General features: G+C 36.1%; 1 protein-coding gene across 3 annotated transcripts in view; it reads left to right on the top strand.

Annotated features, from left to right (window-relative positions):
* ZNF451 (zinc finger protein 451) overlaps positions 1-23757 on the top strand; it is an 83421-nt gene that overhangs the window by 43504 nt on the left and 16160 nt on the right. For 2 of the 3 annotated variants that reach the window (XM_017868248.1, XM_017868254.1), the window contains 8 exons: positions 827-977; positions 2543-2669; positions 10113-10266; positions 10759-10906; positions 15874-17477; positions 19487-19630; positions 21011-21141; positions 22637-22823. In XM_017868248.1, coding sequence (XP_017723737.1) covers positions 827-977; positions 2543-2669; positions 10113-10266; positions 10759-10906; positions 15874-17477; positions 19487-19630; positions 21011-21141; positions 22637-22823 — 2646 coding nt within the window. The remainder of the gene's footprint in view (positions 1-826; positions 978-2542; positions 2670-10112; positions 10267-10758; positions 10907-15873; positions 17478-19486; positions 19631-21010; positions 21142-22636; positions 22824-23757) is intronic. The other variant, XM_017868250.1, reaches the window with a different exon arrangement.

The raw sequence follows: 23757 nt of genomic DNA, 5'->3' as shown, positions 1-23757 counted from the left end.
TCCAAATTGGAGCTGATTGATCAGTGGCTTGATTCCTCAGAAAATAACACACTTACCCTCCTTGCATCCCTGCTGTCTTCACTCCGTCCTCTCTACCCCAGTTATGTTGTTTAATATAATTTTCATAGAGCTCAGACCCTCTATAGTATAGCTAAATTTACAACACAGCTAAAATAGTTAAAAGAGAAAATAAGACTTAGAGGAAAAGATCTGGCTGGGCACAGTGTCTTATGCCTGTAATCCCAGCATTTTGGGAGGCCAAGGTGGGAGGATCACTTCAGGTCAGGAGTTTGAGATCAGCCTGGGCAACATTGAGAGACCCTGTCTCTACAAAAAATAAAAATATTAGCTGGGCATGGTGGCATGTACCTATAGTCCTACCTGCTCAAAATGAAGGGAGTAGGGGCGTAACCTTCTAATGCATTTGGTCTTTAACACATCTTAGCTGTTGAACTTAAAGAAAAGGATTTTTTTTTTTTTTTAAACCTAAAGGGAATGCTACTTGGAGCTGGGCATGGTGACATGCTCCTGTAGTTTGAGCGACAGCAGAAGGATTGATTGAGCCTAGGAAATATAGCAAGATGCCCATCTCAAAAAAAAAAAAAAGAGAGAGAATGCTACTAGGTAATATTAAGGACTTTTTTTGGTCACAACTTATTTACTTTTAGATTATTATATCTTTTATAAGAGAGGTAAACAGTTATAATTAGGATCATCCAGTTGATGCTATATCATAATTTTCATTGTTTTGTCCTAATTTTGATCACTAGCCCAAAAGATAAGTATCTGAAATAATAACCTAAGAATTCATATTCTGATGATACAGGACTCAAAACAGGCACAATTAATTCTGGAACAAAAAGTTCATTCCGAAGAGGAGGCCAAATGCGGGTGTCTGGGAAACCAATTTTATGTCCTATAATGCACTGTAACAAGGAGTTTGACAATGGGCACCTTCTCTTAGGACATTTGAAAAGGTAAGTAGGATATTCAGAATAGTGAATGCTGAGGATCTAGTGAGCTACAAAGTGATTTCATAAAATGAAAGCGTAATGCACCTTTGCCATTATGATTGTATAGTTTTATATTCCAAACCCAAATTATTTTATGCCATTATGATATAATTTTTTCATAATTGGTGCAGTCAGATTCTTCTAGTGGGTGTACCTTTTAGCTTTATGGGTATAGCTTTTAAATATTGATTTTTCTCTAATATAGCTTATAAAGTTCTAAACAGACTTTTTCCATTGAAATCCAGATAGGTTAGTTTTAGAGAAATCTAGCCCATAAATGTAAGTTTCAAGAGACAAGGAGCACGTACAGTTATTTAGTCTAGCCTGAAGAAAGGTAATAGGCATTACAAAATAAATGTTAAAAGCAAACTAATGTAAGCAAAATTAATAATAAAAATTCTATTTATTGAAACCCATTTTATCAATTTACTGAGTTTGGTGGTTTTTTTTTTTTTGTTCGTTTGTTTTGTTTTTTTTTTTGAGATAGGTTCTTACTCTGTTGCCCAGGATGGAGTCCAGTGCAGCTTCCACCTCCCGGGCTCAAGGGATCCTCCCATCCTCCCATCTCAGCCTCCTGAGTAGTTGGGACTACTGTTGTACGCCCCCACACCCAGCTAATTTTTGTATTTTTTGCAGAAACGTGGCTTTGCCATGTTGCCCAAGCTGGTCTTGAACTTCTGACCTCAAGCAGTCTGCCCACCTCAGCCTTCAAAAGTGCTGGGATTACAGGCGTGAGCCACCGCGCCCAGCCAGTTTACTGAGTTTTTGAATAGTGAAGCTTGAGAAAGTAGGTATCAAGGGAAGGTTGTATTAAATGTTTGAATCCCCATAGCCTCCCTTTCTGACAGTTGAAGAATGGGAAATTGAGAGTTTGGGGCTCTAAGCCATTGCCTTTTCCATATGTCTTACCGTACTTATTCCTTACCTTATCAAGAGAAGCTTCTAGAGGGAGTTGCAGCATTCTGTGAAAAACCACGTAAAGTCAAAGCTGGACCTGGGGTCAGGGAGGGAACAAAACTCAGTAGCATACTATATCTTAGCTAAAGTGCTCCAGGCAGTTTAAAATAATGCAGATTTATTAAATGTTAAAAATGAACATTAAAAGGATTAAAAGCCATTAGGGGGAACAAGTGTACTGGAAATCTTAGCATGAGATTATTATTGCAGTGATTAATTATTTAAAGTTAGTTGTAAGTCTTGTGGTAACCAAGGCAAGAAGTAAAAGACGCTGGACTTAAAATTTTCAAACGGGAAGTTTACCAGTTTGGTAAGATGCCTAAATCTGTTTTATCGGCTAGTTAGTACATATGAAATCTTGCATTAACTTTTGCTCACTTTCTGAGGGAGTTACTGAGCATATGGGAACCACTTGATATTTACTATATATGAAGAACATTACTTAATATTTCAGTAGAAAAGTGCAAAGTTCTGAATGTGTGTGTGTATGTGTTTAGCTTCACAAATGAAGTGACATAGTTGTTTCCCTAGAAGGCAGATTTATCTAATGTTACCTCTCTTTTGCTGAGTAGGTTTGATCACTCTCCATGTGATCCAACAATTACACTACATGGACCTTTCTTCAGCTCCTTTGCTTGTGTAATATGTTATAAAAAATTTGTTACTCAACAGCAATATAGAGATCACCTTTTTGATAAGGTAAGAGCATGTCCTAAATTAAGAGTATTATTTTTCTAGATAGCCGTGGAGTTAAGTGTAGGTTTTTTCATGCTGCTCTTAAGCTTGCAATTACCAGTGATACACGTAAGTACCAAAACTGTGATTGTCAGTTGAAAATAAAATGATTTGGGCCATTAAGTTATTATAGGCAGGTAAACTTGATACCTTACAATCAGCAGTCCTAGAGATATCATCAAAATCCTTTCATGGAGTTGCTGTGTGAAATTAAATTACCTCGTTCAAGATGCTCTGAGTGAGTCACTTGATGAGAACCAAAACCCTGTTCTTAAGTCTTTCACTGCTTGTTGAAATGTTGGAGCCATATAGTAAATGACAAGTTATTAATGCTAGTTTTAAGGAATATAACTAGTATTTTAAAAGCTATGTTATATAATTCTAATTAAGTGTTAAATCTTAAGGGATATGAGTTGATTCATGATATGCAAATCCATGTAATACAGAACTCTAATGGGTTTTTACCATATTTGATAATAGGTATCTTTAATGACTTATTAACATGGCAGAAGTAATGTATGTTACTTATATTACTTGATGTATTTTTTAAAAAATATTAACAAAGACAAGAAATCACCCTTAATCTCACAGAGATAAGGACTATTATTAACATTTTGATATATGTGTTTTTAGTATTTCTCCATATATAGATAAATAAACATTACATAAGGTATCTAAATTGTTTTGTGATTTAAGGCGGTGTGTTGCAAACATAAAAGCTTAAATAATCATCAAATCAGTGCATACATTTCTACATTTTAAATCAATGAATAATTTTCTTCTGTATGAATATAATATTTAATAAATTTCCCATTGGATGTATTGTTTGTTTTCTATTATTAAAAGCAATGCCATATTAAATATTCTATTAACTAAAAACCTTTGAGAATATCCATATTTGGATATTTGAGTAAATGTCAAATTGGATTTACCAAGTAAATATTAGATTTTGAAATAGTAAAATATTTATTCAGTTATGTTTTCAGAATTTGCTTCTATCTAGAGCTATACCTGGGAAGTAACATGGAGAATAGCTTGGATTCTGTGTAGGTTCACAGCAGAGAATTAAAGCTTGCATTCTAAGTTTATCTAATTGAATTCTGCAGTACTCCCCATCTTTGTCCTGGCACTAGAGGACATTTCCAGAACAGATGTGCATCTTGAAGCAGATTTTATTTTACACTTTCTTATGAGTTTTTGAGAGCCCGTGTCTTGTTCACTGTCTAGGCCCTATAGTACAAGTGAACTTAACTGTAGTTCTTCCACACAAGGAGCTTGTGCTCTGGAATGAACAAGCTTTAATGGTACAACATAAGTGAAATAGGAGTTCAGAGAAAGGGGAGAGAAGTATGAGAGAATTTGGCAAAGCTTTATGGAACAGAAAAGGTTCTCCAGGACTGGATTTGGATAGATGGAAAGTAAAAATGATAGAATTCTAGGTAAAATTGCAAAGCCTAACCAGAATAGTGACTATAGGAATAGATAGCATCCAGAAAGGAGTTAATGTAGCAGGCCTGAGACTACTGTTTTTACAAAGACTTCCTTGCAATGTTGGCTCTTGGCTGGTGTATGAAAACTTGGGTTTTGAGAGCGTTTCTTCTATTCTCTTTATATGAGTCGCTTACTGTGCAAACAGTAATACTGTGCAGTATGGTTTATGCAGAACACCTGCTTTCCTTATGGGAGCCTGGAATTTTGGTACATGCTAGGCAGAGGTTTCCTATATGACCAGACCCCAGTAAACACCTTGGACTCTGAATCTATAATGAGCTTCCCTAGTAGACAGTAGTTCATATGTGTTGTCACAGCTCATTGCTAGGGGAATTAAATGTGTCCTTTGTGACTCCTTTGGGGAAGATTTCTTGGAACCTTGTACCTGGTTTCCTCTGGACTTTGCCCTTTGTGCTTTTTCTCTCTATTGATTTTACTTTATATCCTTTCATCCTGAGTCTAGTGAGTCCTCCTGACAAACCGTTGAACCTTAGGGTAGTCTTGGGGATTTCTAACAAAAATAAATAGTAACATGATCGTAAAGGCACAGGATTTTAAACTTGATATTGGCAAGAAGGAACTATTATAGAATAGTGACATGATGAAAATAACACATTATTCTTTTAGAGTTAGAAGGACTTCTAATTCTGGAGCCCAATTCCTTCCCTTTTTTTAGAGACACTGAAGAGACTGAGTGGCATTAGAATGGCAGTATTGTTCAGAATGGATTCAAAGATGTGAACAAAGAGACCAGTTTAGATGACTTTTGCAGTAATTTAGCTCTGAGATGAGCTAATGGCTAATTAGGTAATGGCATTCAGAATGAAGACCTTAAAGTGAAACCAAGAGACATGTTGAAGAAAGAAATGATAGGGTTATCCATTTCCATGACAAATGGAAGATTTGGGGAAAGAAGGGAAAAAAGGTGAAAGAGAACTGCATTCCATACTTTAGTGTTTGCAATAGGTTACTGATGTTCTGCATTTTTCAGAATTGGAGTTCTTTCAGGACATGTTTCCCTATTCCAGGTACTGAGTGTTTTCTCTACTATAATGAGTGTATATGTTTGTTTTCTTTAGTAAATTTGAGTAGGTAGTTTAACTTTAAAATGAGTTATTTCACTTATTTTTTCCCCATATTTCATTAATTTGTTTTTTCTTTTTTTTTGGAATCACACATTCCATGCTGTTTTGCACTCCTTTTTGCCTTCTCTCTAGGAAGATTTATGACCTTCAGCATTCTGAAAAGCAATATGGTAACATAGAAAGGGCAAAGGCTTTGGTATCAGATAGACCTGGGTTCCACTGTTACTTTTATTAGCTTCATGTTCTTAACAGGTTACTGAATCTGTGAGTTTAGTTTCTTCATCCCTAAAATGGTATCGTTAGACTTACGTACGAGATTGTTAAGAGAAAATGTAATACTCTATAAAGCACTTCAGGTCTGACCTGTAACCCTCAATGATTGCTTATTCCTTGATATTTGTGTCACCACAAGGACCCTAAGGAAACTAGTATGCATGGGAGGTTGTAATTGCCTCTTTTAAATTAACCAGAAGAGGTCACTAGAAGATTGTATAAGCCTCGTTGTTTTTTATAGGTATGAATTCTGTTTTGTAAAGATGGCAGTCCCCAATGAAAGAAAGTCAGATTATTCACACTTTGCATTGTTTTCCTTGCTTCCCTCCCCCATTTCTTTGATCTTCAATTTCTTGCTTCTAGACTAGGCCTTCTCAAACTTTAATGTACACACAAATCACTTGGAAATTTTGTTAAAATGCAGATTCTGACTCAAGATGTCTCAGGTGGAGCCTTAGATTCATATTTCTAACAAGCTTTTAGGTGATGCCATTGCTGTCGTTCCTTGAGTCATACTTTGAGTAGCAAGTTTCTAGTGGCTTTTGACACCTAAACCCATCCAATGGCTATTATATCACTAGATAACACACTGCTTTTCTCCCTTTTGTGTGACAGTGGTGGTAGATGTACTGTAAGCTCCTTTGTACCTCAGTGTCATTTGTGAGTTGGTTGAAGCTACCACTGGTTATTCTGTTTCTAGGGCTACTGTATCACCTAAGGTGACTTTTCTTCTTTGCTAACCCATCTTCCCCATCCCTAGGCAACCACTAAGCTACTTTGTGTCTCCATGGATTTATCTATTCTGGATATTTTATGTAAAAGGAATCAAACAATATGCAGCCTTTGTGACTAGATTGTTTCACTTGTCATAATGTGTTTCAAGGCTTATTCATATTGTAGCATGTATCAGTACTTCATTTCTTTTCATTGCTAAATAATATTTCATTGTTAAGTACATATGCCACATTTTATTTAACAGTTCATCAGTTGATGGACATTTGGGTTGTTTCTACTTTTTAGCTGTTATGAACAATGCTTCTATAAGCAAACATCCAAGTTTTGTGTAAACATACGTTTTAAAATTGCTAGGTCATATGGTACCTTTTTAATTTTTTTGAAGAAGTGCCAAACTGCTGCACTGCACCATTTTACTTTCCCTCCAGCAATGTTTGTGGGTTTCAGTTTCTCTACATCTTACCCATACTTACTACCTGTCTTTTTAAATTTATCCATTCTAGTGGATGTGAAACGGTATTTTGGTTCTACCTTTTTTTTTTTTTTTTTTTTTTTGAGACGGAGTCTCGCTCTGTCGCCCAGGCTGGAGTGCAGTGGCGCAATCTCCGCTCACTGCAAGCTCCGCCACCTCCTGGGTTAACGCCATTCTCCTGTCTCAGTCTCCCGAGTAACTGGGAGTACAGGCGCCCGCCACCACACCCGGCTACTTTTTTTGTTGTTTTTTTTGTATTTTCAGTAGAGATGGGGTTTCACCGTGTTCACCAGGATGCTCTCAATCTCCTGACCTCTTGATCCGCCCGCCTCGGCCTCCCAAAGTGTTGGGATTACAGGCGTGAGCCACCGTGCCCGCCCTACCTTTTTTTTTTTTAAGACAGAGTCTAGCTCTCTTTTGCAGGCTGGAGTGCAGTGGTGTGGTCTCAACTCACTGCAACCTCTGCCTCCCGGGTTCAAACGATTCTCCTGCCTCAGCCTCCTGGGTATCTGGGATTATAGGCGTCTGCCACCACACCCGGCTAATTTTCTCTATTTGTAGTAGAGACAGGGTTTCACCATGTTGGCCAGGCTGGTCTCGAACTCCTGACCTTGTGGTCTGCCGCTTCAGCCTCCCAAAGTGCTGGGATTACAGGCGTGAGCCACCATGCCCAGCCCTATTTTTTTTTTTTTTTTGTACAAGTTTGTATGGTGTCTTTTAATGTAACCAGAAATATAGTAAAAAGGAATTGAGCACTTTAACTTATCAGATATCTCATTTCCCATTCCTTCTCCCAATTTGTAGAATGTATTTGCAGGTATGCCATATATATATATAATTTTTTTTTTTTTGAGAGAGAAATGGGGTCCTGTTATGTTACCCAGGGTGGTCTCAAATTCCTGGGCAAAGCAGTCCTCCCACCTCAGCCTCCCAAAGTGCTGGGATTACAGGTGTGAGCCACTGCTCCTGGCCAAGTATGCCATGTTTTTGTAACAAGTATATTCTAATAAAATTTTATGTAGAATCACATTTTGGTTCTGTTGAGCAAATCATTTAAACAACTTTATGTGAGTTCATTTATAACTCACAATTAAACTAAAAATGATTTAATGAGTTTAGGGTTCTTCGATCAGGAGAAATATGTATAAATTGGTGGCCTTTATTACTCTTATCATTTAGAATCTTCAAATTGGAATGCAAATGTCCTCCTTGGTGTTATTTCTTCTGTGTGGCACTCATCAAATTGAAACAGGAGGGGAGTGTGGTGGGGAGGGTGTAGTGACAGCAGCATAGAATTCATAACCAGTATTGTAAAGCTGGGTTTAAATGGAAGTTTGTCTTTTCTATGGAGGGGTACAACTTGGGAGGAGGGGTAAGTTGGTTGACTTATCAGAAGTTCAATTTTCTCATTTCTAAATAATGAAAATGGTACCTTATGGGGTTATTATGAGGATTAAGTAGGTAAACATATTTAGAACCTCAGTGTGGTTCCTGACAAATGCTCAGTATAAATAAAAATTTTTTATCTCTCTTCTAGTTCCATCTCATAAGCACTCCGCAAACTATACTGATGGTTCTAGTGTTAATGATAGTAAATACGAGGCACAATACAATTTTTAAGGCTATTACTCTAAAGACCATTAACAAGAAGTTAAATTATATTTATAACAAGCACACACAAATATACGTACACTTATAAATACACACTTTTTAAAATTTCCTATTTTAAGATAGAGGAGGCTCTTAGCAAGGTTTAGAAACTTAGATGCTAGAAAAGACATACTTATTTGACTATGTCAAATTTTAAAAGTGACCATAGGCTGAGCACGGTGGCTTATGCCTGTTATCCCAGCACTTTAGGAAACCAAGGCGAGAGAATTGCTAGAGTCCAGGAGTTAGAGACCAGCCTGGGCAACATGGAAAGACCTTGTCTTTACAAAAAAATAAAAAAATTAGCCAGGTATATTCATGTATGCCTGTGGTCCCAGTTACTTGGGAGGCTGGGATAGGAGGATTGCTTGAACCCAGGATGTCAAGGGTGCAGTGGGCCAGCTCGGGTGACAGAGTGAGCTCTTGTCTCAAAAATAAGTAAATAAGACTATAAACAACATATATATTTGAAAAAATATTGCAAAATGGAAAATGAGGCAGAGAATTAATTTCAGTAACAGGACTGATACAAATTGACCAGAAGGAGAAAAAACAAAACAATTGAGAAATAAAGCTAAAGAATATGAATAAAAAATTCACATAAGAACACATCTGGGTAGCCAAGAAATGTATGAATAAATGCTCAAACTCACTTATAGATAGGAATTGCAAATTAAAGTACCAATGAAGGCCAGGCATGGTGGCTTGCGGCTGTAATCCCTGCACTTTGGGAGGCCAAGGCGGGTGAATCACTTGAACCCAGAAGTTCGAGACCAGCCTGGGCAACATGGGGAAACCCTGTCTCTACCAAAAATACAAAAATTGACCTGACAAAATGAAAAGATCTGTAATATATATTACTGCCAGGCTCTTTCAGTACTAGGGGATATGTGAATTGGTATAGCCTTTTTGAAAACCAGTCATACAGTGTCTTTTAATATTGAAATATATATACCCATTAGCCCTGTAGGGCTACTCTTGAGAATGAGAAAAAAGCACCTACCAGAAATAATATATATTCAAGGATGTTTACAAGATCATTATTTCTAGTGGGAAAAATCAAAACTTAAGAAAAAAACTGGAAATAAATGCTGATTGAGTTGAATAGATTCACACCCTGGCATAGTTTGCAACCATTAAGAAGCATTAATTAGAGATACACCAGCTGAATTTTAGGGATTTCCTTTAGGTACTATAGAATGAGAAAACTGATAGGCAGAAGAGCCTATAAAATAATATTTGATAAAACAATGACATTCCCCTTTATTTCTATGTGTCTTTGTAACTGATTAAGCATGGATAAATTTATGGAATAATAATAATGCAGGGTAGAGTGAATAAAGCCAAACATTAGGAAAAATGTATGTGGTGTGATCACATTTATGCATTTGTATATTACATGTGAATGTGTATGTAAAAATGAAAACTATGTAGAAAGCAAATGTTCTTCTATATTTATTACTACAACAGATGGCTGTAATTTGGTTTTGAGGAAAAAAAACTAAAAAACTAAAAATTTGACATTTGGGACCTCGGTTATGATAAAAGTTCCATAATTCACACTCAGGGAAGAACATCTTTCATGTTAAAAATTGATACAGGATATTGCAAATAAATGACAAATAGGAAATTTTGAGTTTTTTTCAAGAACTTGAGTATTTATTTTAGTTTTCCATAATACAGCTTTGTCTTATATTTTAGGAAGCCACAGATGATGGACATAACAACAACCTTCTTCCTCAGATTATTCAGTGTTTTGCATGTCCAAATTGCTTCCTTCTTTTTAGCAGCAAGGATGAGTGTTCGAAGCATATGTCTGGAAAGAATCATTTCCATCAGAGTTTCAAACTGGGTGGTATGTTAATACTCTCTTCTGCTGAAAATTATTAAACTATTTTAATCTTTGCTGATTTATCGTACTTCTCAGATCATTCTTGAGATTACATATCCTCATCTTAGTTTTAGAACTATGAAAATAAAAGATTGTCTCAATTCTTACTTAAAACAAAGATTCTTAATATTTATTTGTATGTATGAGTAAAGCTTACTAACTTTGAAGAGTGAAGAAAACTTGGGAAGCAAATATTTATTCAGGATAATGTTATGTTATATCATAATATTTTGAAATTTTTCTGTTTCTTGGCATTTAAGACTCAAATTTTAATTTGAGTATGAGTAAGGCCTTCTTTGTATTTAAGGCCAGAAAGTGGCTTCCCTCAGATTTTTATTGCCAAAATAACTGTCTTCTTTACTACTCCAACTAATGTTGAGAAGGGCTAAGGAGAGGAAGGTTGGGTTACTCTGTACTCAGATAACTTTGCAAATTATAGTTTATTTTGTCTTTCAGAGAACAAAGGAATTGCACATCCAATATCTTTTCCATCTTTTGCAAAGAAACTATTGATCTCTCTGTGCAAAGATGTTCCATTTCAAGTTAAGTGTGTGGCCTGCCACCAGACACTGCGTTCCCACATGGAGCTCACTGCCCATTTCAGGTTTGTATGGGTCTGGAGCTATAAAGGAGTACGGATGAGCTGTTTGCCAGTGAGAAGAATCAACAAATACATTTTCTATTCCATGTTTCTCTCATTTTAAAATGAGAATATACAGTTGCCTGGAAATTAACCAAATTTAGCATAGTGATAGAAGTTAGAGATGTGGAAAACGTGGATATATTGATATTGCTGCAAGTGTAAAGCAAGCTAACAGTTCTAAGTTTTGTGTGTTTTTCTGTGTGTGTTCTGTAAGTATGAGTAGGAGAGGAAAGGGTTAAAGTAGAACCTTGGCTGTAAGTCAACCAGAATGGAAAGTGTCATATACAGTTGAAGGATTAAATCTCAAGCTAAATAAGGCTAAATTTATCAAGCAACCAAGAAAAGATTCCAGTATGATTTGTGATTGCCATTGTATCTGTGAGATTATCTATATTGCCTAGTACATTGTTCCTCTTTATTGGTAAGCGGTATTATGTGAATATAGCACAATTCGTTGATCCGTTCCCTTGTTGATAGATATTTGGATTGTTTACAATTTATAGCTTTTATGAATAAAGCTGCTTTGAGTATTTTGTACAAGTCTTTTCATGGTCATATGTTTTCATTTCTCTTGGATGGACATTGAAAAGTGGAATTGTTGGTTCAGAAGTAAGTGTATATTTAACTTTATGAGAATGTACTAAATATCCAAAGTTGATTGTACTGGTTTACATTCCTACAGGTAAGGTGTGAAAGTTCTAGTTACTCTTCACCCTTGCTAACGTTTGATCTTGCCACTCTTTTTCATTTTAGCTGTTCTTATGTCTCATTTTAGTTTATTATGCACATTTTCTTGATAAACAATGATGTTGGGCACTTTTTCATGTGCTTATGGACCATTTGTTTATCTTCATGAAATCTCTGTTCAAGTCTTTTGCCGATTTTCAAAATTGGATTGTTTGCCTTAATAGTGAGTTGAGGTTCTTTACATATTCTACATATAAATCTTTTGTCAGATTTGTATCTAGAATATAGGAATTTCTAGAATATACAAATGTTTATGAGCATATTTTCCTAGCTGTGATTTTGCATATTCATATTTTTAATTATACCTTTTGATGAACAGAAGCTTTTCTTTGCATTAGGTGTAATTTGTTGATTATTTTCTTCTTTTATAGTTATGCTTTCTGTGTTCTGAGAAACCCTTGCCTCTTCTTGCTTAAAGAATGTATTTTATTTTCCTGAATTCAGCTTTGATATTTTTAAATATTTATGTTTATTTCTATAATCTATTTCAAATTTTTGTTGATTTTTACACCAACCATTGTCTGGTTTCCCTGGCAGTTCTCTGTTGTTTGCCCATTTTCTAGTTCATTAATTTCTGCTCTTTAAACTTTGAGTTTAATTTGCTTATCTTTGTCTGGCTCTTAAAGGTAGAAGTTTAGATTGGATCTTTGTTTTCAATGTAAACGTTCAAAAATATAAATTTCCCTCTAAGCCCTGCTTTACCTGCATCACACAGATGTTGATAAGTTGTGTTTTCATTTTTATTCAGTTAAAAATACGTATCTCTTTTTTCCTCATTAATCCGTAGAGCTACCATATGATCCAGCAATTTCTACTTGTTGACAGCCAAGAGCAGTGTGAACGTATGTCCACACAAAGACTTGTATGTTTGTTTATAGCAGCATTATTCATAATAGTAAAAAAGTGGGACCATCCCTAATGTCTATCAGCTGACAAATGGATTTTTTAAAATGGACCTATCCATACAAGGGAATATTATTTGGCCATGAAAAGGATTGAAATCCTGATTACATGTTACAACCTCAATGAACTTTGAAAACATTATGCTAAATGAAATAAGCTACTCACAAAGAATCCATTTATATGATTCCATTCACATGAAATTCCAGAATAGGGAAATCTGTAGACACAGGAAGTAGTTGCTTAGGGCTCAATAGTTGCTTAGGGCTCAGTAGTTGCTTGGAGTTGGGGAGCATGTCGAAAAGGGAGGTGGGGAGGTGATAGTTAAAGGGCATGTGTTTTCTTTTTGACATGACGTGATGTTCTAAAATTGACTGTATTGATGGTTGCACATATCTTTATGTGAAAAACAGTTGAAGTTATATACCCTAAATGGGTGAATTATGTGAATTATATCCTTTTTTTTTTTTTTTTTAAAGACAGGGTCTCTCTCTGTCACCTAGGCTGGGGTGCAGTGGTGCAATCTCGGCTCACTGCAACCTCCACCTCCTGAGTTCAAGCGATTCTCGTTCCTCAGCCTCCCAAGTAGCTGGGACTATAGATGTGTGTCACTATGCCTGGCTAACTTTTGTACTTTTTGTAGAGACGAAGTTTCACCATGTTGGCCAGGATGGTCTTGAACTCCTGACCTCGAGTGATCCGCCCTCCCAAAGTGCTGGGATTATAGGCATGTGCCACTGCACCTAGCCGTGAATTATATCTCAATAAAGCTTTTAAAAACATTTTTGAAAAATGTTGTCTTTGCCCTTTTGATTTATTCTTTGACCTATAGGTTTATTAGAAATGTGTTGCTTCGCCAGGCACGGTGGCTCACACCTGTAATCCTAACACTTTGGGAGGCTTAGGCAGGTGGATTGCCTGGGCTCAGGAGTTCAAGACCAGCTGGCTAATATGGCGAAACCCCATCTCTACTAAAAATACAAAAAAATTAACCGGGTGTGGTGCTGTGTGCCTGTAATCCCGGCTACTTGGTAGCTGAGGCAAGAGAATCGCTTGAACCCGAGAGGCAGAGGTTGCAGTGATCCAAGATTGTGCCACTGACCTCCAGCCTGGGCGACGGAAAGATTTTCTGTCTCCAAACACACAAAAAAGATACGTGTTGCTTAACTTCTAAAGGTTTATAGATGTTACATTTAGGTATTTAACTTATAAACATTTAAGGATTTTTATTATTTCTCATTTCCAATTTAATTCCAAAATAATTAGAGAACATATTTTGTATAATTTTTTTCTTTTGAAATATATTAAATGTATAAAATTGTAGCTGGTCTTTTCTCTCTGGAGTTTAGTAGTGAAGAGAAGACACAGTTTTTCTATTTTTTTATTTTGATTTATTTTGAGTTAATTTGTGGAATAGTATGTGGTTTTATTGAGCCTAGTTCTTCAGTGCAAAAGCAACTATGGGCATGATATTTGTCTGACATAAAATTAATCAGTTCTTTCTTTTTATTTCTTTACTTACAGATTTAGGGCATACGAGTGCAGTTTTGTTACATGGGTATATTGTGAAACTCAGATATCTGGGCTTTTAATGTACCTGTCATCCAAATAGTGAACACTGTACTCAATAGGTTATTTTTCAACCCTCACTTGTTTCCCAACCTCCCACCTTTTGGAGTTTTCAATGTCTATTTATTATTCTACTCTATATGTCCATGTGTACCCATTGTTTAACTCCCACTTAGAACTGAAAATTTTCAGTATTTGACATTCTGAGTTATTTCACTTAGGATAATGGCCTCCAGTTCCATACATGTTGCTTCAAAAGGCATGATTTCATTCTTTTTTATGACTGAGTAGTATTCCATGGTATATATGCCATATTTTCTTTATTCAATAATCCGTTGATGTACACTTAGGTTGATTACATTCATTATTGCTATTGTGAATGGTGCTGTGGTAAATGTATAACTGTAGGTGTCTTTTTGATATAATGCTTGCTTTTTCTTTAGGTAGATATCAGTAGTGGGACTGCTGGATCAAAGTGTGGTTCTATTTTTGTTTTTTTTGAGAAATCTCCATATTGTTTTCCATAGAGGTTGTACTAATTTACATTCCCACCAGCAGTGTATAAGTGTTCCCTTTTCTCTGTATCCTTGCCAACATCAGTTGTTTTTTGACTTTTTAATAACAGCCATTCTGACTGGTGTAAGATGGTATCGCATTGTTGTTTTAATTTGAAGTTCTCTGATGATTAGTAATGTTATTTGTGGGCCACTTGTATGTCTTCTTTTGAAAAATGGCTATTCATGTCCTTTGCCCACTTCTTAATGGGATTATTTGTGGGTTTTTTTCTTGTTAAGTTCCTAGTAGATTCTGAATATTAGTCCTTTGTCAGATGCATAGTTTGCCGATATTCTCCCATTCTATAAGTTGTCTGTTTATTCTCTTGATTGTTTTGCTATGCTTAAGCTTTTAAGTCCCATTTGTCTATTTTAGGGCTTTGTTGTATTTGCTTTTGAGGACTTAGTCATAAATTTTTTGCTTAGGCCATTGTCCAGAAGGGGTTTTCCTAGGCTTTCTTCTAGAATTTTTATAGTTTCAGGTCTTAGTCTTTAATCCATCTTGAGTTATTTTTTGTATATGATGAAAGATATAGGTTCAATTTTATTCTTCTGCATATGGCTATCCAGTTTTCTCAGCACCATTTATTCAATAGAGTGTCCTTTCCCCAGTGTGTATTTTTGTCAGTTTCGTCAAAGATCAGTAGGTATGTGGCTTTATTGCTCGGTTCTCTGTTCTGTTCCATTGATCTGTGTGATTGTTTTTACACCAGTGCATGTTGTTTTGGTTTCTACAGCCTTATAGTATCAACATTAATCAGTTATTAAAGAATAGGTTCTGGGTTGTCTAGAATCTTAACCATAGTATTCTTTCATACAGTTTAATTACCATGGAGAGTCTAATAATTTGCCTATTCAATAAGGTCCTCTGTCAGTGCTTTTGATACAGATTTTAGTTTTCTAAAATTTGCCTGAATTTTAAAAAATTTGAATCTAGTTTTAGCCTTTTGTGTTTTAACTAGAAATAGATAAAATGCAGATAATACTCAAGTATTTGAGGTGATAGAACATCATTATGTCATCTGCATCTTTATTGAAAAGTATCTTTTAGTGCTTATATATACATTGGTTATTTTATAGTTCCTTCAATAAAATGCAGCAATGGTATATTTAGAAAATACTTCTGAAAGAGTTTCTGTTTCTTTTTATCTAATTTAGAGTTCGTTGTCGAAATGCTGGGCCTGTAGCTGTAGCTGAGAAGAGCATTACCCAGGTTGCAGAGAAATTCATATTAAGAGGTTATTGTCCAGATTGCAATCAAGTCTTCGTGGATGAAACCAGCACCCACAATCATAAGCAGAATTCAGGACACAAAGTCCGAGTCATTAACTCAGTGGAAGAATCAGTCTTACTCTATTGCCACAGCAGCGAAGGGAACAAGGATCCTTCTTCTGACTTGCATTTATTGTTGGATCAATCAAAATTTTCATCACTTAAAAGAACCATGTCTATTAAAGAATCTAGCTCACAGGAGTGCATTGCCATTCCAAAAAAGAAGATGAATTTAAAAGATAAAAGCCATGAAGGTGTTGCTTGTGTCCAGAAAGAAAAGTCAGTAGTTAAAACCTGGTTCTGTGAATGCAATCAGCGATTCCCAAGTGAAGATGCAGTAGAAAAGCATGTTTTCTCAGCCAACACAATGGGTTATAAGTGTGTGGTCTGTGGAAAGGTATGTGATGATTCGGGGGTCATTCGTTTACACATGAGCCGGATTCATGGAGGAGCACATTTAAATAACTTTCTTTTCTGGTGTCGGACATGCAAAAAGGAGTTAACAAAGAAAGATACTATCATGGCACATGTGACTGAATTTCATAATGGACACCGATATTTTTATGAGATGGATGAAGTAGAAGGTGAAACTTTGCCATCATCTTCTACAACATTGGGTAATTTGACTGCTAACAAGCCTTCATCAGCTATTGCTATTATCGATCATTCCCTGGCAAATAGCAATGCCAGGGGCAAATGGCAATGCCGGATTTGTGAAGATATGTTTGATTCCCAGGAATATGTAAAACAGCACTGCATGTCTTTGGCAAGCCACAAGTTTCATAGATACAGCTGTGCTCACTGCAGAAAGCCTTTTCATAAGATAGAAACATTGTACCGACATTGCCAAGATGAGCATGACAATGAGATAAAGATTAAATACTTCTGTGGGCTTTGTGATCTTATCTTTAACGTGGAAGAAGCATTTTTGAGTCATTATGAGGAGCACCACAGCATAGACTATGTATTTGTGTCAGAAAAAACTGAAACTTCAATTAAAACTGAAGAAGATTTTCCAGTAGTAGAGACCAGTAACCAGTTAACCTGTGGTTGCCGTGAGAGTTACATCTGTAAAGTCAACAGAAAAGAAGATTATAGTAGATGTCTCCAAATCATGCTGGATAAAGGAAAACTGTGGTTTCGCTGCAGTTTATGTTCGGCAACAGCACAGAATTTAACCGACATGAACACTCATATCCATCAAGTGCACAAAGAAAAGAGTGATGAGGAGGAGCAGCAGTATGTAATCAAGTGTGGCACCTGCACCAAAGCATTTCATGATCCTGAGAGTGCGCAGCAGCATTTCCATAGAAAACATTGCTTCTTACAGAAACCTAGTGTGGCTCACTTTGGATCTGAAAAGTCAAAGCTGTACAAGTTTACTGCCAGTGCCTCACATACAGAGAGAAAACTGAAACAGGCAGTAAACTATTCAAAAAGTTTAGACCTGGAGAAAGGAGTTGAGAATGACCTAAGCTGTCAGAATATAGGTATGGCTTTAAAGCTCTGCGCAAATTTCATATACTAATATTGAAACTTACAATGTACCCACCTCGATTTTGAAGCAAGAAATAGGATAACTTCTTGATGATATGTTAATTACTACAGTATATACATTTTAGGGGTTTGTATTCCTACTGCTACATTTATCTGCTTTCTAAACTTAAGGGGACAAAGAGTATATATTGGCTTTAAATAATATATATTTTAGATATCATTTTATTTTACAAAAGGTGTGGAGATTTTGAAGATGAAGGAAGTCGATAGTCTTTCTGAAAGTTAGATTTCAAAGTTATCCTAGTATTAATATAGTTTAGATTTTCTTGCAATATTTGGGTTCACTAAAAGATAAATCATGTGAATTCTTTTTGTTTCTATTTGGCCATATTCTTTAGTGTGAGAAATTTTAAAGGTCATTTCAGCATTCGTATATTTTTGTTATGATTAACTTGGAAGCAAAGCTTTAACATACAATTAAAATAGCAATTAGAGGTAGAGTTAAAGTGGTAGCAAGAAACTAGGGGGAAAACTGAAATATGAATTCCTTCTTTGTACTTACTCCAGTCTTTCTGTCTTCCATATGATAGGATTAAGTAAGTCTAGGCAGGTGTTATGTTTTTATTTTGTTTAGAAGTATAATTTGTTTAGAGTATAATTTTAAGTGTATATTTTTTTATTTTTTAATTTTGTTTATTAAGATGGGATTTTACTATGTTGCCCAGGCTGGTTTCAAACTCCTGGCCTCAAGCAATCCTCCCATTTTAGCCTCCCCAAGTGTTGGGATTACAGGTGTGAGCCACCACACCTGACTTAAATCTATATTCTTTTAAATAAATATTAACTCTTGGTGAGTTATACAATGTAGTGTATTTGGATACAGTGAGAATATGTGAAAATTTTGGCCAGTAATGTATTTTTACCAACCATTGAATTTTTACATTCTTGCTCTATAGTGTATGTAGATCTTAACATCACCTTTAGTCATGGCATGTTTTCAGTGATAAAGAATTAAATCATGAGCTACCTAGTCAACTCTAAACAGTGAAACACTGGTTACGCCATTTGATATTCTCTTTGGCCTTTTTTTTGTGTGTGTGTGCTTCTGTTTATTTATTTATTTATTTTTTTGGAATTTGTATTAGTCTGCATTTGATAGAAAACGCAATATCTAAATCTAGAGTTACTGAGAAGTTAGAGAAAAGACATAAGGTGGCTTGGAAATGGAAGGGAATGGCAGTAATATATTCAAGGGAACTATTAGAATAGAAACTGTTCATTTTTTAAATAATATAACATTCTAAAGTTTGCATTGTTACCACAGGAAACTTTAAGGCCTTGTCAAAGTGGAAAAGTATGAGACAAAGGGGAGAGAGAATGAGGGTTGGGGCATGGGGGAAGGTGAAAGAAGAATCTGAGAGAACCAAGAAGATGTGTTTATAGGGGGAGGTGTCACTGTACCACTGGCACCTATTTGTAGCACTGCTTTATGGCAGCAGGATTCCAGGTGATTTTATTTCTGCTCTCTAGGGTGTTTAATCATAGAACTAGAGGGCTACTAATAAATCAGTTTAGACTGGGAAAAGAACCAAATTCTGGTGGTAAAAATGTTCTTAATAGGTAACTTTGGAATTTTATGTGGGTGGTGGTAGTTTTTGCTTATTTAACCTTAAAACTTGGTTTTCTAGTTCTTCTAGTACGTTAATGTTTTTAAAAAATTCCCTGTATAAATGACTTTTTAACAAGCCTTAGAGTTGATGGAAAATATTTGCAAGAAGGATATATAATCAAAATTTGTGAAATATTCACAATATTTTTATCTGATTTAAGTGTAAATGGTGTCATGTACAGATTTGGATTTCACAAAAAGGTTTAGATAGAAATGAGTAACATTCAGGGTTAATATTTTTGCATGTTAGCCTTCTAATATCTTTTGGACTTGAAATCAGAATGATTTTAGCAAATTCTTACTGAACTCATGTTGATATTTCTCTTTTCTCAGAGGAAGAAATTGTTGAGCTTCCAGATTTGGATTACCTGCGAACCATGACTCATATAGTCTTTGTAGATTTTGATAACTGGTCAAACTTTTTTGGTCATCTACCAGGGCATCTAAACCAAGGAACATTTATTTGGGGCTTTCAAGGTACGGTTAATAAGAAAACAAAAGAAAACCGTTTTTCCCACCTCTTAGCCTATAGTTCAGTTTAAAAGCCTCCCCTTAAACCTTCCTGGATAGATCATAGGAACATAATTGGAATATTGTTCTTTTGTATTATAGTTACTCTGCTAGAGTCATTTTCTCTACATGCCTCTGTGGTAAATGTTACCTCTATCTGGTGACTCAAAGTTCATGGATCTTTTGGCCGGGCGCGGTGGCTCACGCCTGTAATCCCAACACATTGGAAGGCCGAGGCGGGTGGATCATGAGGTCAGGAGATCGAGACCATCCTGGCTAACACTGTGAAACCCTGTCTCTACTAAAAAAAAAAATACAAAAAATTAGCCAGGTGTGGTGGCGGTTGCCTGTAGTCCCAGCTCCTCAAGAGGCTGAGGCAGGAGAATGATGTGAACCCGGGAGGCGAAGCTTGCAGTGAGCCGAGATTGCGCCACTGCCCTCCAGCCTGGGTGACAGAGCGAGACTCCGTCTCAAAAAAAAAAAAAGAAAAAGTTCATGGATCTTTTGATACTGATTGAAAAAGCCTTTATTCAACACCTAAATTGTGTCAGGCACTATGGCTTTGTACTAATATGGTTACTGATTATTATGGTTTTATCCCTTTTAAAATACAAAGAAGCAGATGTTTTGTTTTGTTTTGTTTTGTTTTTTTCCCTCAAAGTTTTAAAACTAATAAATAGCAGAGTTAACTTTTGAAATTTGTCCTCTCAACTACAGGACTAATGTCATTTTCAACATGTCATAACTGCCTCTTCGGTTCATCCTTGCTGTTCTTAAGTGTTCAGCTTCATCTAAACCTCTTTACAAATTGTTGACCAAACCTGGGGGAGAGGCTTCTTTGGTTTACAGAGGATTAGTATAGTGAGCATCTGCTATTGTTCGTGTTTGATAGAAAATAGCATGTAAAGAGAAAGATTGGGATTAAAGATAGAAACATACTGACCTGGATAAGTTAGCCAGTATAATTGCTTTAGTAAGTTGAGCTTTGGTGATTGCCCATCATTTCTGCATTGAACAGTGATGACATTTGTAAAAATGTCACCACTTATGCTTACACTTACAGAATAATGCCATTCAAAGAATTTTTGCACACATTACTTTTGATTTTGCTTAATATCCATGTGCGTTTTAAGATGAGTTGACAGATTCAGGGAATTTAGTCCACTTTCTCAAGACTGTACAGCAACAAGATGTTGATGCTTATGCTCGGATGGAGTTCTTCCACATTCTGATTTAGTACTTTGCCTCTAGAAAAGTTTTTTTTCTAGTATGTGTTTTTTCTTGATAAAATTTTTGGCCTTTCCTCTCGTGTTTGATTATCATTTTTGCTTTTTCTGAAATTAATAGGAGGAAACACCAATTGGAAGCCGCCGCTCAACTGTAAAATTTATAATTACCTGAACAGGATTGGATGCTTCTTCCTTCATCCTCGCTGTAGTAAAAGAAAAGATGCTGCTGATTTTGCCATATGTATGCATGTGAGTCATTGTTTTATTCAAAATCTAATGTGAATCTCACACCCACTTGCATTTTTTTCCCACTTGAATTGTAATGAGAGTTATAGACCATTCTTCAGTACTTCAGGTTCTACCTGTGACTATTATGAAGGCAGGACCCCATAGCATATTTTTATTGCTTTATCCTCAACTTCTAGCAAACCTTCAGCTATCCATGGTAGACCCTCAACTATTTGTGGGATAAATGATCAAGAGATGATACTGTTTTTTGGTTTTAAGACAGTCTCACTCTGTTGCCCAGGCTGGAGTGCAGTGGCACAATCTCAGCTCACTGCAACCTCAGCCCCCTGGGCTCTAACGCTTGTTGTGCCTCAGCCTCCCAAGTAGCTGGGACTACAGGAGCATATCACCATGCCCGGCTAATATTTGTATTTTCAGTAGATGGGGTTTCTCCCTGTTAGCCAGGCTAGTCTCAAACTCCTGGCCTGAAGTGATCTGCCCGCCTAGGCCTCCCAAAGTGCTGGGATTACAGGTGTGAGCCACTGCACCCGCTGATGATACTGTATTTGATATATGTTAAGACATTTTCATATTTTAGTATCTCTAAAATTAAGAGGTACCTTAACAATCACTGTTGGCCTAGATAGAATTTGCATTTGCTTCTGCCTCTGCCAGGTACCTAGAGAAACTGCCAAACTGAGACCCACTTTACATTTTCTGCTTGAGGACTTACATGTCACACTGATAATGTGAATTTACTCTGCAAACTTGTTGACTACAGCTTATGGTTTAAACAACAAAAGATTTCTTTTTCCCTCTATCTAGTGCCAAGATTGAATCACGCAAATTGCCTTGCTTACCTTTTCTCTATGACAGATTTATTTCTTATTTACCCTTATATTGAGTGTATAGCCCATTGGTATTCCAACTTTATGTGAAGTCTGTTGGACTTCCATTTTGGCTTTTTCTTTTTATGGCACATAAAATAGCTTATCATATAATTTAATAGCATCTTATATTTGATTAAATGTGAGGTATTTAATTTATGAAGGAGGTCTTTCTCTCTGTTTTTTTTTTTCTTTTTGAGACGGAGTCTCACTCTGTCGCCCAGGCTGGAAGGCAGTGGCGCAATCTTGGCTGCACCTTCTACCTCCCGAGTTCAAACGATTCTCTAGCCTCAGCCTGGAGAATCCTGAGTACTTGGGATTACAAGCACATGCCACCACACCCAACTAATTTTTGCATTTTGTAATAGAGACCGGGTTTTGCCATGTTGGCCAGGCTGGTCTCGAACTCCTGACCTCAAGTGATCCACCTGCCTCAGCCTCCCAAAGTGTTGGGATTACAGGCGTGAGTCACTCACCCAGCTGAAGGAGATCTTTGTGTCATACTTTGGTAGGGATTAGGGAACAAGCTGAATATACCTTCCTAGGTATGTGTTCATTGTGAATAGATATAACTTGTTTTGAAACTCGTGCTGATTTTTTATCAACCTGTGCCATTTGTTCTAACTTAGGCTGGCCGTCTAGATGAACAACTACCCAAGCAAATTCCTTTCACCATCCTCTCAGGAGATCAAGGTTTTCTGGAGCTAGAGAATCAATTTAAGAAGACTCAGAGGCCAGCTCATATACTAAACCCTCACCACTTAGAGGGAGATATGATGTGTGCCTTGTTAAATAGCATATCTGATACCACCAAAGGTACGCAGCTGCAGTCACAGTGCAAACCACCCAAGAGGAGGAGACTTCACTGCTGAGAGAAACCAATAAACTGCTGTCTGCTAGTGAACTGTTGCCTGCTTACTAAACCATCATGTTCTCTTACTTCTATCTTATCTTTTTAAAAAAAATCTCACTTTCATTCTTTAGTGTTTTAGAAGGAGGATGAATTCATAATAATTTTCTGGAGCCTTTTTTTGATCTAGTAGATAAAATCTATATTGATGTATATAAAATATATATCCGTGCGTTATAGTATGTTACTACAATTTTAAAAGCTCAGAATTCACATCTTCACTTTGTTCTTGATATTCCAAATTGACCTTCAGTCTTTTAGAAAGCAGTGTGTTTACAGTTGAAAACCAGAAAGCAATAAACAAGGCAATCATTTAGGAGGTTGACAGTGACAAAATGAAATGCTATTAGGCTTTTAGGTCCTTAGAGAAGTGGGTACATCCTATCTTAATGCTGAGACTTGCACTTTCTTCTATACATTTGTGAGATTGTTCAATGAAAGGAGTGCTGATATCCATTTTCACTTTCTAGTATATAAGAAAAGATGTAATTCTAAGGATTCAGAAGTTTTGTTTTCATTTTCATAATTTCTGCAGTCAAATGTTCTACCACTGAGCTATACGTCTCTTTTTCGTAATCTCTGAAGAAATATGGATAGAATAATTAATGTTTAAATATCCTAATAATTTAAATTCATGAATAAGGTTTGAAGGTATTAATGAATTATCTTAATGAAAATAGTGGCTTTTGGCATTTTATTGTGTGCCTTTAAAGTTTTCAACTCTGCTTGCCTCCTAGATTTTTTTTTCTTTCAATATATTTGGAAGCACATTTTGATTGAAAACCCATTTTGGAGAATTTTTCTCTAGTCACTGATTACAGTGGATCAATTCACTTCTGC

Source organism: Rhinopithecus bieti, unplaced genomic scaffold (assembly GCF_001698545.2).
Source record: "Rhinopithecus bieti isolate Rb0 unplaced genomic scaffold, ASM169854v2 scaffold_841, whole genome shotgun sequence".
In the NCBI taxonomy this organism is placed as follows: Eukaryota; Metazoa; Chordata; class Mammalia; order Primates; family Cercopithecidae; genus Rhinopithecus; species Rhinopithecus bieti.
This window is presented reverse-complemented; position numbering and strand designations above follow the sequence as displayed.